This window comes from Thermobia domestica, chromosome 11 (genome assembly GCF_964235325.1).
Source record: "Thermobia domestica chromosome 11, izTheDome1.hap1.1, whole genome shotgun sequence".
NCBI lineage: Eukaryota > Metazoa > Arthropoda > Insecta > Zygentoma > Lepismatidae > Thermobia > Thermobia domestica.
The window spans coordinates 73,054,565-73,071,440 of record NC_137464.1 but is presented as its reverse complement, the minus strand read 5'-3'; the positions used below and the strand labels follow the sequence as shown (position 1 = coordinate 73,071,440).

At 35.1% G+C, this 16,876-nt stretch overlaps 1 protein-coding gene and 1 non-coding gene across 7 annotated transcripts in view; both read left to right on the top strand.

The window, feature by feature from the left end:
• Positions 1 to 16,876, top strand: part of LOC145664174 (cyclin-dependent kinase-like 4) — a 345,081-nt gene that overhangs the window by 314,523 nt on the left and 13,682 nt on the right. For all 6 annotated transcript variants that reach the window (XM_081730596.1, XM_081730597.1, XM_081730599.1 and 3 more), the window contains exons 3-4: positions 8,227 to 8,512; positions 12,788 to 12,895. In XM_081730596.1, coding sequence (XP_081586722.1) covers positions 8,227 to 8,512; positions 12,788 to 12,895 — 394 coding nt within the window. The remainder of the gene's footprint in view (positions 1 to 8,226; positions 8,513 to 12,787; positions 12,896 to 16,876) is intronic.
• On the top strand, positions 16,450 to 16,524 carry TRNAR-UCG (transfer RNA arginine (anticodon UCG)). The gene has a single exon. It is a non-coding gene; the product is annotated as a tRNA-Arg (tRNA).

The following is a 16,876-nucleotide window of genomic DNA, read 5'->3' as shown; positions in this document are numbered from 1 at the left end:
TGAGCAATTTCCAAATTGAAGGGGTGGGCCAAGGTACCCCTCCCAAATTTTTAAGGAGTGCACAAATGTACCTATGTCTTATGATAGGGAATAGACCCCTATACATATAACCATATAAGGTAATAGGATCTCATCAAAGGGGATAACTTAGGTCAAAACCAAACACGTGGTACAACGTATTGCTTACGTTTATATTTTGGCAATTTTGTACCCCTAAAAGGGAACGAGGTGGACCACCCAAATTTATCATAATACATGTTAGGGTCCGGTACTATAATACCAAATGTTTAAATTGGGCAATTTCCAAAATTTAAGGGGTGGGCCAAGGTACCCCTCCCAAATTTTTAAAGGAGTGCACAAATATACCCATATCTTATGAAAGGTAATGGACCCCTATACATGACCATATAACTATATAGGATAATAACACCTCATCAAAGGCGATAAAATCGACCAAAAACCAAACACGTGGTACTACGTATTGCTTACGTTTATATTTTTGGCAATTTTGTACCCCTAGAAGGGAACGAGGTGGACCACCCAAATTTATCATGATACATATTAGGGTCCTGTAGTATAATACCTAATGTTTAAATTGGGCAATTTCCAAAATTTAAGGGGTGGGCCAAGGTACCCTTCCCAAAAATTTAAAGGGGTGCACAAATGTACCCATGTCTTATGATAGATAATGGACCACTATACATGACCATATAACCATATAAGGTAATAGGACCTCATCCAAGGGGATAACTTATGTCGAAACCAAACACGTGGTACTACGTATTGCTTACGTTTATATTTTGGTAATTTGATACCCCTAGAAGGGAACGAAGTGGACCATCCAAATGTATCATAATACATATTAGGGTCCTGTAGTATAATACCAAATATGTAAAATGAGCAATTTCCAAAATTTAAGGGGTGGGCAAAAGTATCCCTCCCAAATTTTTAAAGGAGTGCACAAATATACCCATATCTTATGAAAGGTAATGGACCCCTATACATGACCATATAACTATATAGGATAATAACACCTCATCAAAGGGGATAAAATCGACCAAAAACCAAACACGTGGTACTACGTATTGCTTACGTTTATATTTTGGCAATTTTGTACCCCTAGAAGGGAACGAGATGGACCACCCAAATTTATCATAATACATATTAGGGACCTGTACTATAATACCCAATGTTTAAATTGGTCAATTTCCAAAATTTAAGGGGTGGGCCAAGGTACCCCTCCCAAATTTTTCAAGGGGTGCATTAATATACCCATATGTTATGAAAGGGAATGGACCCCTGTATACGCCCATATAACTATATAGGGTAATAATACCTCGTCCAAGGGGATAAATTAGGTCAAAAACCCCCGAAATTTGACTTTTTGGCAATTTTTTACCCATGAAAGGGAACGACATAGACCCCCAATACGGATAGAGGTACATACTGTGGTCCTAGGCTACCACACCAAATTTTTAGATTTGGCAATTTCCAAAATTTAAGGGGGGTGGTCCTATGTACCCCTGCCAAAATTTAGGGGGTGGGCCAAGGTACCCCTGCCAAAATTTAGAGGGGGTGGTCCTATGTACCCCTAGGTCATTGACCCCGGCCAGGGACCATGGGTCCTGAGGCAGGGACCCAGGGGCCAAAAAGTGAGGCCAAGTCACCCCATTACTACTCGCGTTCCCCCAAATATTTCGAGTACCAGATAAATGGATCAATGCTGAAAGTATTTAGATCTATGTGGAAGAAGTAAAAACATAGGCAGAACAAATTAAAGTTATGTCTGTTCTTAAACATTAGGTTAATGTGATTAGAATGTCCGCCTGACATTCACTTTCAAAGAAGGATTTATTTAAAAGTTACGCTTCTTGGTTAGTCAAAATAGTCTCGTCTCGGCTGCAGCACACAATTTTTTCATTGCTTAACCAGCAACAATTGACTTCTTTGACGAAGGGAAACTGGAGAAGGGAAGGAGAGAATGTATAGAAAGTTCATCTACAAAGACAAGGAAATATACAATAGAAGCGAAGATGACAAGAGGAATTTAAATAGATAGAGAAATTTGAATATTATATATGAGAGTAAATTTCATGCAAATACTCTAGAAGGACAGCAAGGGACAACTATTATGCCAATACAGAAACTAAAGATAGAAATGAGTGTTTAATGAGCGAGTTGAGTTTGAGGAAGATGGAAAGAATATATTGAGGAGCCGGATAACAGCAAGAATAAACTGTACATTTTAGACATTAAAACGGGAAACGAAGTAAACGAGGATGGTTTATTGGACAAGTTCAAGAACATACAGCGAAATGAAGAACAAAAAGGTAAATAATATACCTTTTGAATTTATTAAGAATACAGAAGAATAAAAACCAAGAATTCGAAATTCGCAATCAAATCAAGTGTCATCGTAAGACTTCTTTCAGAGAGTTAAGATTTTGTTAGCTAAAAGATCAAAATATATGAGAACTATAAAACTACACTGCTGCAAATGCGTTTAAAAACACTGAGCAGGAATTCACTGGTAGGAATAAACTTAATTTCTTTTCGGCAAGTAGTCTACCAGTGATGAAAGAAAATTATGATGAATTGTGTTACTAAAAGTAGAAAGAGCGGATGCCATTAGTAAAGTAGATTCCAGTTTTGTCATAATTTTGACGTAACTTTAGTTGGAGTCTACTAGCATTCTAGTCGTCACCCCCAGTTTTAACATGCCAGAGACGACCATGCTATACACACACAAACACATGCGATATTGTTCCCAGAACAGCATAGTACGTAAATAAACACAATCAACAAAATGTCAAATGCTCAGAGACCACACTCCACCACTCTCTGCACAATAGCAAAGACACAACAGAGAAGAATTTTGTCTTTAGTCTGATACGAGTTATCTAGCGCGACAATAAACTATACTGTAGGTAAGCAATTGGTCCCACCCACTGCACCAAACTGTCTCCCTATTTCCTGGTGTAGTTTCTGAAACCAACGCTATTATGAAACCCAACAGAAATCAGTCAGTTATGAACTCCCAAAGAAATTTCAATACACGAGAGATAAAAGAAGAAAAATGAAATGTGTTCTACAGCAATTCTCGCTGAAATGTCCTTCCCGACGAAGAATATATTTAATTAATAATCGAACTCAGATGTACCGAGAAAAATTTCAGGAATCAGTACTAGGCCTAAGAATTTTTACACTTAGTGTTTATTTTTCAATACAAAGCAAGTTAATACTTTTGCAAAGGTATGGATTATGGCTGTAGCTTGGTTAAATAATAATAATAATAATAATAATAATAATAATAATAATAATAATAATAATAATAATAATAATAATAATAATAATAATAATAGATCTAACGAGACTGAACTACCTCAGATGGTACTTTCGTACTTGAAAAATCACCCCGCAGACCATCCTCTGAAATTATTACTGTCTTTTTGTTCATAGTGTCCCCCCGTGGATGAGTGGTTACACTCGTTGCCTTGTAATCAACGGGTCCCGGGTTCGATTCCCGGCAGGGACAGAAGTGGTTCGGATCCCACGTTAAGAAGTAATCATTTACTGCTCTCTTTCCGTTTTTGATTAAAATATTTTTTTTGGTTGAAATAAAAAAAAAAAAAAGAAAAGGAGATGGAAAAACTTACTTTTCTTAAAATCAGAAAAATTTCATTCAATTCTTTCTGCTCGTAATTTTTATTCCTTTCTAGCTACCTTTTTTTCGAACTTGAAATCAGTGGAAGTGACAACACTAATGACCTCACGAAGGTTAACACTACGGTGAAATTTCTCGACAGTTGGCAACGCTATCTTTGAGCAGACAGTTTTAGTTACGTGCAAATGCAGAGGCAACGTTCTAGCAGCCGTTACGCTTATCATGTCTTTCCCCTTCGAGTTTCAAAACCAAAAACTAGCCTGTAAAAACTAATTAAGTACTTTATAAGTAAAAGAGAAGTTATGAAAATTATTTTTGTATCGTTCGTAAATATTTTACATTTTTAAAGATAAACTACAGTAGTGAAATCTGTTTTGTTTAAGGAGGTAAGTACGCAAAAGTAAGAGCCCATAAGCAGCCACAGTACAGAACGAGATAGCCTATGTATAACGAGAACGGCAATAGATAGCGAGAAGCGGTTTTCTGCGATCGATTAACCGTCCCAAGAATATATTCCAGCACCACTTTAATCTCTCTACTAAAGCCAGAAGTGGAAGAAATTTACTATAACTTCCAGTCTCAATGTTGAAAAAAATATTATGCCCTACATACCAAATTCCTTCACGTGATGAACATTCCTTCTACTATTTTACCTTTTTCCTCTTTTTTTATCATTTCTAATACATTTTTTAATTATTTTTTAAAAATTATCTCTGCTTTTGCTAGCTGTTCCTAGTTGCACTTTCATTCCACTCAATATATATATATAGGGCCGGATCCAGGATTGTCTGAGAGGGAAGTGCACCAATAACTACGAAAATAACCAATCACAATGAAACTCTTCAAAGTGACATGTGACAATATCCTTTACCCTTGACAACACTGATGCATAGAACTGAGGAAAGTATTTTAAAGAGAGTCGTAAGTGATATGCACAAAAAACTGTTCTCTCCTCCTGATTTCTGTTTTCTTCCCTACTTGACAAACGCTATATTGTTTTGCTTGGCTATTTTTTTTTCCTTCACCCTTTTGGAAACCCTTTTTCTTAAACTTTTGCAAAGCTGTTTTCTTTTAAACCCCAACCGGTAACATGATGGCTTCTCATACTCACATTTCGAAGATATCCAATGTTTTTTTTTTTTTTTTTTTATCACAGTATAGCTTCTTTAAAGTACAATATTTCATATACGTAGCAAGTGAGACTTACCAGTGATGAGAGAAAATTATGATTAATTGTACCTCGTATTAGAAATAGAAACTGTATCCTGCTACCTCTTAATTTAAGTAGTTTCCTTAGGATTTTGACATAAATTCAATTGGGGTCTAGAAACATTCCTTAATTTTTACATGCCAGGGACGCTCATGTCTAGTACGATAGCTTACTAATAGCTTTGTCTAGTACGAAAGCAAAAAACGATGTATAACGTTAATAAAAAAAAAGAGGAAATATTGCATGTACATGCATAATTGATTTTTCTTATGGCTCAGCCAATCAGAAACTAGTGTTTTTGTCTTTGCAACTTTATAGAAAAGAAGCAGAATAATTTCCATGTTCAGTGTTTCTGTGTCGGAAAGAGTTAACTATTTCATATTTCTTTTCTTTCATTTAATGTACGTACTACGTACTAACTTTCAGCCTTGTATATTTTTAATATTTTGTGCCAATAAGAGACTCTGGCTAACCTTTTATGAAGGTAACTACTGCTGTTCACGAAATAATAAATGTGCAAAGGACAGAGAAAGATGGCCTTCAGATATATCTTCATCAAATACATAGCCAGTAGTGGTCAACTCTTATCCATCCACCATGATAAAAAGGTCAACAGATATGCAAAATAGGGGGAAATGGAAAGGCCACCATACTTGTATAGTTATTTCCTAACAAGTGGCGCCGTATCCTTAAAGCAAACGGCAGAAAGTTATTGATAAAATAACGTTATAATTTTTCTGAAAAGAATTAGTCATGCACATAAAAGACAGCACGATAAACATGAAATGTCTTACCTCAAAATTTGCATATTTAATCAGATTTTGTTCTGAAGACGAAGTACTGTCAATTGTCTGGGTATCAAGGGAGCAACATTGCATGTCATTTATGAAACCTCAGTTCAGGGAACGGAGTTTAATAAAATCCGCTCATCACGTGACTTTCTATGCTAATTTGTAACATAATATTTTTTCCCCTTTCTTGTAAATATAAGGCAACTTGATAGGAAGGTTATCACACGCATTGCTCAGTTTATTTTACAACTTAGAAATATAAGATAGGAGTTATTTTCTTTTATTTTGAGGAAAATTGGTATAGGTGTCCTTGATATTACAGGCTGATTATCCACAGCTTAGTAGATCACTTGGTATTGCTCAGTAGAACAATTCCATTAGATATTCTGGTTGCTAATTTACTGAGAAGTAAAAAATTAGTTATATCAATTTTAAGCAACTGCATTAGATATATATGTCTAGTATGAAGTGACACTAACGCATGGCGTAGGAACTAACTCTCTCTCTCTCTCTCTCTCTCTCTCTATATATATATATATATATATATATATATATATATATATATATATATATAATGAACACAAAAGAGTATTTGTCTGGCCATGATTGTAGTGTTCCTACGCATATAGTTCGCACTGAAATTAAAAATAACAGCAATAGCTAGTGTCAAATATTTATTTATACTATGTACACTCATGTCCAAAATGATTGTCGCATATCTATAACTGCCTTCTTGTAAGAATATAATTTGATAATGCTTTTGGAGGGTAGTTTTAATACTGATACTATGTGTATAATCCGGTAATGTATATTTGTGGTGAATTTCATAGGAAAAGAATTATAAATACGAAAATTAAAATGAGTAAAACAAAATGTCGCTAAATGGACAATAAAGTTTTATTTTTGTTTTATTGTTGTTATTTGCTGCTCTTTTGACATGAAATTTGCCATATACTTGTCTTTGCTAATTATACACATATTAACATTATAAGAAATACCGGACGAATTCGTTATCAAATTATATTCCTATAACACAACATATTTATAGACATGCGATAATAATTTTGGACATGAGTGTACATGGTACAAACATAAAGACATTAAGTTATTGCAGTGTCTAATCTAACAGGATAGTACACATTGAAATGAACTGAATTATTATTATTATTATTATTATTATTATTATTATTATTATTATTATTATTATTATTATTATTATTATTATTATTATTATTATTATTAAAATTAAACGAAAAAAAAGTCCAAAGATGGAACATATACCAACTGATAGACCTCATTGACCTTATAGTTTAGGCAAATTAGCACTGAAAATGTTGAAAAAAAAAATTGGTGAAATATTCAGAAAGTACCCGAATGACATACTACACGTCCCCGTAAATCTCAGCAAAGGATTTTTTTAAAAATGACATCATCAATATAGCGCCTGCTGCCAAATGAGTTAGCTAGGTCAGTATCTTCGTTACAGTTCAATGTAAAGAAGGAATTTTAGTACCATTTTAAAGAACATAGACAAGACGGTATTTTATATAGAGACACAATTAAAAAAAAAACGCACATTTGGAGATATTTAGCTCTAAGTTCTAAAATTAAAAAATAAAAGATACTTTTCCTCTTCAAATTTTGAACTTTACATTTTTCATAAACGACGACCTGAAATAAACCTATAAGAGCACTATATAAACTTTCTTATGATGCCTTTATATTTACCGTATTTAATAAACTAAGCGAGCAACTCGATTTTATATCCAACGATTTACTGTAGAAGGTGCCAATGAAGCAGAAACAAGAAAAGCTAATTTTCTTACGTTTTGTAAACAAATTTATACATAATGAGATAGATTTACAACATGAATCTCCTATCATGTCCGAACAAGAAAATACACTCCTGGTTACAAACATTTCATGAGGCATCATAGCGTATGAATGTATTGGTTACACCGCCTATTAGAAGAATGTAGTACTGTCCAAAACTAGAGATCCTACAATAGATATATTTGATGTACGTGTAAAATAGTACTTTGATCATATAATTTAGTATATAGGAGGAAGATTTATGAACTGTAACTATGTATGTACTGTATACTGCTGAACACTACCAATGGATGTATACTTGTTGTGTACAATTTACAATAAAATAAAAAAAATGAAAAGAAGAGAGATGCGAAATTGCTCTAATCTTATTTACAATAAAGTTATAAACACACATTATCAACCAAAAGTTGTTGGGTGAGTGTTTCTGACATAAGACAACGACATAAGACATTGGCACATGGGTTATGTCAGCGGTTGTTGAAATAATTTCAGTGATGATTTATGATTATAGAAGATAGGGCTGAGCCTCTGTGTTTCTGAAACTGCATATTACAAAAATTTCCATCTGCATTCACGTTATTCCTCGTTTCCTTATGTTGTTACACCAATGTCATTTTCAACAATAACAGCCACACTTGATAAGCATTAAAATTTAAATTTAATTTGAAATAAAATTAAATAATTTACTGAGTTTTATCATGAAACGTATTTTTCTTATTTCTTTCCAGAATTTGAAGCATCCGAATCTTGTAAACCTTATTGAAGTGTTCCGGAGGAAAAAGAAACTTCACCTAGTGTTTGAATTTTGTGATCACACAGTGCTCCATGAACTGGAAAAATATCCACAAGGCTGTCCCGAGTTGCTCACCAAGCAAATTATTTGGCAGACCTTACAAGCGGTTGATTATTGTCATCAGCATCATTGTATCCACAGAGACGTAAAACCAGAGAATATTCTTCTCACTAAGGATGGCATTGTTAAACTCTGCGACTTCGGCTTTGCGCGAATGCTCAGTAAGTATTTGTCTTTTACTTTTTCTGTTTTCTGAATTTTTGATACTAAATACTCATCCTTGTCTGGAGAAGTAAATTAAAACATGTTATGTACGTAGTCATCGTTGGATTTGTTGAAAACTAAACACTTACAGTCAATAAGTTCATTTTCAAACAAACGAATAATTGAAGATGGTATGAACAATATTTGTAATAACTCCAATACTCTATTATTCTGAATTTATAAATACTCTATGTGCTGTAGAGTATTGAAAAGATTTTAATGCAAAAATAATACATAAATAAAATACCATCATTCAGCAATTATTATTATTATTTTTATACAAAAAATCTATATATAAAAAAGAGTTATACAAAAAAATTCTAGAGGTTAGCTTCACAGTCAAGTAATTCACAGTTCAAATTCAGTGACTGGTCATCTCAATAGATTTTTCTTGTCTCACCAGATGGATGCCAAGATAATATCTTTAAATTATTGGTCAATTTCTTTCCCATTTTTGTTATTTTTGATTGTTAAATGATTCCAGTGTAAATGGACCTTGGTGAAATATGTAGAACTTCGTTAAAGAAGTAAATTAGGGTTCCCACTGATCTAGAAATCCTGGAAACGCCAGAGAATTGACCAGTCATAAAATGTACTGAAAAAGTCAGAGAATTTCCTGAAAAGCTAGAAAATTCAGGGAATTTTTAAGTAGGGATTTTTACTTTTCAGGTAGCCTCGCGTAGGTAGTCGCTAACGTTCTCGCCTTCGGTGCGAGCGGTCTCGGATTCGATTCCCGGTAGAGGCATTCAGTCGAAAAAGTATAAAAAGCTTTTTCAGGCCAACCATCCTGAATGGGGTTTTCCTGGGGTTCCCTCATTCACAGCCTCCATTCTTGAATCCTTTTAGACAAGGATCTTACCTTAACAGCACCTCTTATGTAATCGTTTCTTATTCTGTCCTTTTTCGTCACATCTTAACAATCTCATCTCCACCAGTTAAATCTTTTTTTTCTACGTTCTTGTGATTGCCCACGTTTCACTACCGTAAATCATGGCTAGTCTTATTACTGTTTTATATATATGGCCTTTTGACCTATAACTTACTTTTTGGCCCACATCCTTCTCCAGTTTAACCAGCCAGATTGCTTTCTGTGTTGGGTTTCTAAATGTAATCCATTTTTACAGTTCTAAATTTTTAATCAGACTAACTTTTTAGGTAAGGCACCTGTGTACCTAATCAAAAATTTAAAACTATGAAAAATGAAGGAAGAATTTTATTTGTTCTTAGAAGTGATCTCTCATTTTCTGAAATGTTTAAGCTGTAGTATTAGATTCTACTTTCATAGCGTGCGTGATGAAGTCAGTGATACATTGCCGAAATTGTACTATAAATTAATAAAATTAGTGTTTGCTTTTGTCACATTTTATTTTTATTTAAGTTATACATAGTTTCAATGCTGGGATGAACAGTATTTACATGTTAAAGTTATATTATTGCTTAGTAAAACACTTATGAATATCGAAAACATTATATCAATGAACCATATCGTTAAAAATACCAAAATTACCACTTTGCAGCTTCGTATATATCCGGTATATAGGATATTTTAGAACCTGATGCTTTTCATCATGGGCGTTTCTGGCGGTGGGACAGAGAACGTGTCCCTCCCCGCAAATTTTCGTGGAAGGAGAAATAGATGAAGGCTCAAAGTACTGATATAGATGAAGTAAAGAAATAGGAGAAACAATAGTATCAAAGCATATACTATAATAGCTATGTCAAGGTAAAGATGTTGAACGCCAATGATAAGAGAAACGAAAAAGTTGTCAAATTAAAATCTTGTGTTGACCTGGGTGGAATTCCACTTGAAATTTAGAAGAAAAATACATGAGTTGAGAGAAAGTAGATACAGGAACTAACTACCGTAGTTTGGGAGTAGTTTGAACTTCGTGACTAAAAATACGGTATCATGAATGTAGCACAACTAAGAAGCATGGATATTAGAAGAAACATTTGAAAACTAGGGCAATAAGAGCATGTGAACAAAGTTCACTGAAGAATGTAAAATAATGTATGTAAAGTTGAATGAAAATTAAGAAGGGAAATCCATAAAGACGGGGAAATACACAATAGACGTAAAGGTATACAGAGGAAAGATACAGGAATGTATATGGAGGTAAATTCAATGGAAATACAAAGGTAGAAAACTGTATGTTTTGAGCATTCAAAAAGAAAATGAAGAAAACGAAATTGCAACGAATATGCAATACTAAGGGACAAGATGAAGAATATATTGCGAAATGAAAAATGAAAAAGTGAAAAAGTAGGTAGTACGCTTACTGGGTAAAAAGCATTATTCGAACTTCGTAATCAAATGAAGAGAGAGTCATCATACAACTTCTTACAGGGAATTAACGCTTTATTAGCTTTAAAAAAAATCAAATTAAATATATGAGAACTATAGAACTATACTGGCGTCACTGCATTCAAGAACACCCAGTAAGAATTCACGGATCTGGTCCGAAGCGTAGCCTATCAGATGCTGTAGGCTATATCTGTCTTGAGAGACCGTTATTTCCAAACCCGGCCGATGGTCAAGCTCCGTTCAATTATGACCCATACATGCTTCATAAGGCTTAGATCCGGAGACCTAGAGGGCTAAAGTGAAAGACGTATACCGGGTAGAGCATCTTGAGTTTGCCTGGAGGTATGGGACATGTGATATGCTACTAGAAGATGGAATAGTAGAAAGTGTCCAGATAAGGTTGGAAGACAGGTTTGACAACACCACGAATGCACAAGGCACTAATCTTATTCCTCTGAATGAAGACCAGCGACAAAGGGCATCAAATGTCAGAAAATAAAGTGTATGAGAACACACTGTTTTTTTCCTGTCATCAGCAAGTTTACATACGTGCACAGAACCATATCTGTATCTACGATAGAAACTACTTACATCGCTGAATACCATCATCTTCCATTCGCCTTGCCATCGCAATCTCTTTCGATACACGTACAACTTTCTTGGCGATGATCATGTGTCAGGAGTAATTGCACGAAAGTAACTCAGGCTGGTATTTCAATATTCAACAAATGATTATTTAGTGTTTCAGCGCTCAGTGTGTTTAGTGTTCAGAGAACTATGATGACTCTGACTGCATTAGTGGTCATTGTTCTGTCAGTTAGGGTGAGCCGAATGATTCTTCTTTTCAGAAGAACCTAGGTACGTCGCGGAGGCACTGAAGAGGACATGTCAGCAATGAAAATCCTCTGCATACCATCATGTAACCAATAATGAACCATTAACACATGACACGCAAGCGGCAAATCAAGGAACGACCATCCAACCCCTCACTGCTTCTGTATATGGCTACGCTCGAAGATACTTAATTGAACAATACGCTTTCGTTTGCATCGTCGTATGAATGCTTCAAACGTAATTACTTTTGCCTTGATGTCCGACAACCTTCATACTAGTAACAGCATGCCGTCTACAGACATTATGATCAGTCTCCGTTTATAGTGGCTGGTGTGCTAGGACCTTCAAACTAACATCAGCACACCCTTTATGAACAGGTTAATTTGATAGGAACTAGAAAAACTAATACATTTGTTTCTCAGATGATGACTGCTGTTGCGGAATCTGAATCGAAAATTAACACAATGTCAAAGAAGATAAAGAAAAGATATAAAACAAGAAACTCTCATTTACATTAACTTAGAAGCGCTCCGAATCTACGCAATAATGATACAGCATGCTTATCTTCCTCTGCCAGCGTGGTCTCTTCAACCCTTCAATATACTGATATAGACGTGCCAAGTTAGGAATAAAGGATGTGGTGAAACATATAATTATAGGAGGCGCCGAGCTCCTAAATGTGGCACTGTCTACAGCCTTCTTTGTTCTAGTTGTTCCCTTCAAGTTTTACATGCCAGAGATGCCCATGCTCTTCATTATGACAAAAATATCAATACGAATTCTAACTCCAAGAGGCCAAGATGGAAGATTAACTTTATGTATTCTACATAAATGTATACAACTGAAAAAATCTTTAAATGCGGCTTTTTCCAAACACGGATTTTGGCAGATTAGTTATTTTAGCATAGCGCCAATGTTATTATGAATATTAGATTTCTAAAATTAAATTTGAAACTGTAAACTTTTAATTAATATTTCTTGGCGACGTCTCCTATCTACTTGGATTCTTGTAACTATTGTACACAAGGATGATTAATTGAACTAAACTAAATACAGAATGAACACCATTAATGGTGAACATTTTTCTTTGTAGGTCCTGGCGAAAACTACACAGACTACGTAGCAACACGGTGGTATAGAGCTCCTGAGCTTCTTGTTGGGGATACGCAATATGGGCCTCCTGTTGATGTTTGGGCCATAGGTAAGCAATAGTTTCAAATAACTACATCTTTTTCGATCTATCTTCGGTAAGACGAATATGAGGAATATTATTGGTGATAAGTTCTTTTTTCTAACATCTAGATATCAGAATTGTGATAACTGTTATAACTTGTTACTGATAGTTAAAAGTTTTTGTTTGCCACACGGACAGTGTATGCATTCGGTCAGAATCCTATCTTATATTGCCAGAATCTATGTATAAAGGGTCCTGTAATTTAGTTTTTCTTTGGAAGTGAGAGTTTGGTGAGGAAGAGTTTGTTCTGTGTTAGATGATCTTGATGATGATCTGTAAACTCACCAACTTTACCGGATTCAAGACCCGGCTTGGATTGAGAGCAGGGGCGGCGTTAGGATTTTAACTTTGGGTTGGTCCGCTCCATCGCTTATGGATACATATACACATTTGATTGATTAATGATAGTAGGAAATTACTTTTACAGTAGTGGTTGATGCTATTTGTTAAATAATTATCTACCATTAATATAAATGCTAGAAAATATATTTACTCTTTATTGTATCTTTTAGCGTTTATATATTTTTCAAAATTTTTGGGTAGACCCGTGCCTACCCGCTAAAGCCGCCACTGTTTGAGAGCCCACGTAAATAGTAGGTATTGTTCTTCCCTTGTTGACAGTGATGTTGTATAAGAAGAGGTGCGTAGGTGTTGGTGGTATAGGCAAAAATCAATAAATTAATCAATCTATTCTTATATTGATATTCCATTCTCTTTCTTTTCGCATAACTTCAATTCAACAAGGTTGTATTTAGTAATCACAATGTTGACTAGAACTCTGCAAGCAAGCTCAAAATTTCAATGTTACTTGTTCACGATGTTACTTACGTACGCGAAATGATAGTATAGGGAAATAAATTTTTCTCAGGGAAATAATAGACTCTTCCTTTTCCCTCTATGAGCTAAAATTATATTTTTCAACTTTGTAGACGGTATTTGTAAGTCAACTATAATGACTCCGGTGTATTAGGTTGGTACGAATGAAATATTTTGTTGGGAAACTTAAACTCATCAACACAACACAGGGATGTAGTAAGGGCACACGTCTAATGCCATATTCAACAAATAAGCTGGATACCCATGAAGGCAGGAGGCGGTCCGTTGTTGAACAGAGTCGTATGAAAGTGCACCATGGAGAACACACAGTTTCGAATTATTTATCTTTAGGAATTCAAACTGGGACAGTCTGCACAGCAAACCGAAAAAAAAAGCGCATTTAGGCCATAAATGGCGAATGAACGCACCATTGATGGTTTGTTAACCCTTTTCTTGGCAAGGAGACTTGTGTTGCTCAGAAAAAAATACTGGATGCGGCTTCCGTGCCATTATAAAATAATAGATAATTGCACATTTTAGTTACATGTTTTATTTAGACAAGGCTGTAATGTAATGTATCCCATAGGATACATTGCCAAAATAGGTAGGCAAAGAACGAAAAATGTTCAAAAAAATTATGTATCCCAAAGGATATATTGTCAAGAAAAGGGTTAAATTTCATTCTAGTGACACAGCATTACAAAATGAGCTCCGTAAGCACCAAACAACATTTTGTTCGGATGAGGTCATCGGGAACTTCGTGGAAGCGCATCCTCGGAAAAGTTTCGTGCCATTGCAGATGAATTAGGCATACACCATACTACTGTCATTCGGTGGCTCTGTGCAATCAGTAAGGTGAAAAAGTTGGACTCATGAGTGCCAACAAGAATCGCTGTTTGGAGATGTGCAGTTTTCTGAGTGTAAGGAATAACTATTCAACTTTTCTTCATAAGATTATCACTTTTGATGAAAAATGGTTTACTACAACAATCGTAGAGGATCAGGGCAGTGGTTGGATCTTGATCAAAGTTCAGGACGGTTTCCGAAACCCCTAGGAGATGTTGTTGCTGGTATGGTGATCAATTATGGTATAGAGCCATCATGTCTTTTTCTGTCGAGGCTAAGCCACCACCGCAAATCTCTGAAATGCTACATGAAATGCACTGCTACTTCGCACGAAAGCATCCAGAAATACTCAAAAGACATGCTGTGCTAATGTTGCATGACAATTTGCGCGCAAATGTAGCTCAAAGGACGTTGAAAGCTCTTCATGTGTTACAGTATAAAACTTTTCCTCATCCACCGTATTCTCCTGACGTTTCTCTAACCTAATACAATCTCTTTCGGCATTTCGATTACTTCTTAGAACGGAATATCTTCTCTGATGATTGGACGGTGTAAAGTGCGGTTGAGGACTTCTGTGCATCACAGACTCCAGACATATTTCGCCACGGAATCCAATCGTTGGCTGGCGATGGCAAAAGTGTGTGCTTGCAAACGGCAACTATTTTGATTATTTGATCAGTTGTTCCATTTTTTTTTCTCATCTGAAAATAATGCACTTGGGACGGATGGTTTATTCGCACTAACATTACCGTTATGATATAAAACAATAAATAAACCAAAACTTGCCATTTATCTTTCTTTTTTAAAAAAAATGGTGATTGGAAAGCCTTAAAGAGAGAATATGCCATGTTACATCAAAAGCAGACAATTTTTGTGAAAGTTATTTGAAAAGAAAATTATTTGTGAAAAGTTTGTGTAAAGAAAATTATTTTCTTATTATATTATTTCAATAATAAAACTTCGAAATTTGGTGGAATCTACTCCTCTTGACCAAATTATCCTTGACCAGTTTCAACCACAACCATTGGAGATGATTGGGACACTCGCAAAAAGTATGCATTAGGTTGTATCGAATACCAAATAAGTTTTACATAGTTCTACCAGAAAATGGTTTTCTATAGTATGTGAAAATTTGCAACATTGGGAAGATTTTATTCCCTTTCACTCCCTTATTCATGAAGATCCTTGCAACATAAAATAGTAAGGTTGTTTTGAAAGACTGGAGGAAGGCATATACAAAGTTTCATTAAAATTGAGTAACCTTTACGAGAATTATAGTGAAAACAGATAGACAGACACAAATGCTGGAGTCAAATGGTAGAAACTCGTTATGTTCGTTTCAATTACGTGTATATTTATTTTCGAGTTTAAGTTTATTTCTATAGTTTATTAATGAAAGAAAAGTGTAGAATACGATTACTTTTGTTTTAGAATGATACTTGCTGCCTTGTATTATTATTTTAGAAAAAAAAGGTAAGAAATCTAATAGGCTGAAACCAGATCTAAAACTGTAATACTACATTTTATAGCTATTTCTTCCACGAAAAAAAGAAAGTATATTTCGTTAATATTCGAACATGAACCAGCTGACTTGTAGGTAAGAACGATACTCATTATGAAAAATATTCACATGCAACACTCCTGCGATAAAATTTAAAGATTTAAGTGTTTTTATACCGTAAACTGGAGTTACTTGGAAAATCTGGGGCTACTTGGGAAACTGACATTTTTGTTTTATATGGTATAATAATGAGAGAACTATGACAAATACGTCGTTTTCTTCCAGACCAATGAAAAGTAGGCACCTAAAAGAAACAATATGGATGGTCATAAGTGCTGTGTCTTATTTATAGACTAGTGGCCCCGCGTAGCGTAGTCGCTAACGCTCTCGCCTTCGGTGCGAGCGGTCCCGGGTTCGATTCCCGGTGGGGTCACTCGGTCGAAAAAGTGTAACAGCTTTTTCAGGCCAGCCACCCTGAATGAGGTTTTCCTGGGTTTTCCTCATTCACACCAGGCAAATGCCGGGGTGGTACCTAACTTATAGGTCCCAGGCCGCTTCCTTCCTTTCCCAATCCTTTCTTCCTTCCCTTTCCCCGGATTGTGTGCTCGCCGAGGGACGTCATCCCTCAAATCGTGAAGGGCTACATGGCCTTAGATGCCGAAAGCCCAGAAATCCAAATCCTAAAATCCTATTTATAGACTAGTCTAAACATTCTCTTAGCAATTGATTCTTTTTTTTTTTTTTTTTTTTTTTTTTTTTTTTGAATTTTCTATAAATTGTCTCTG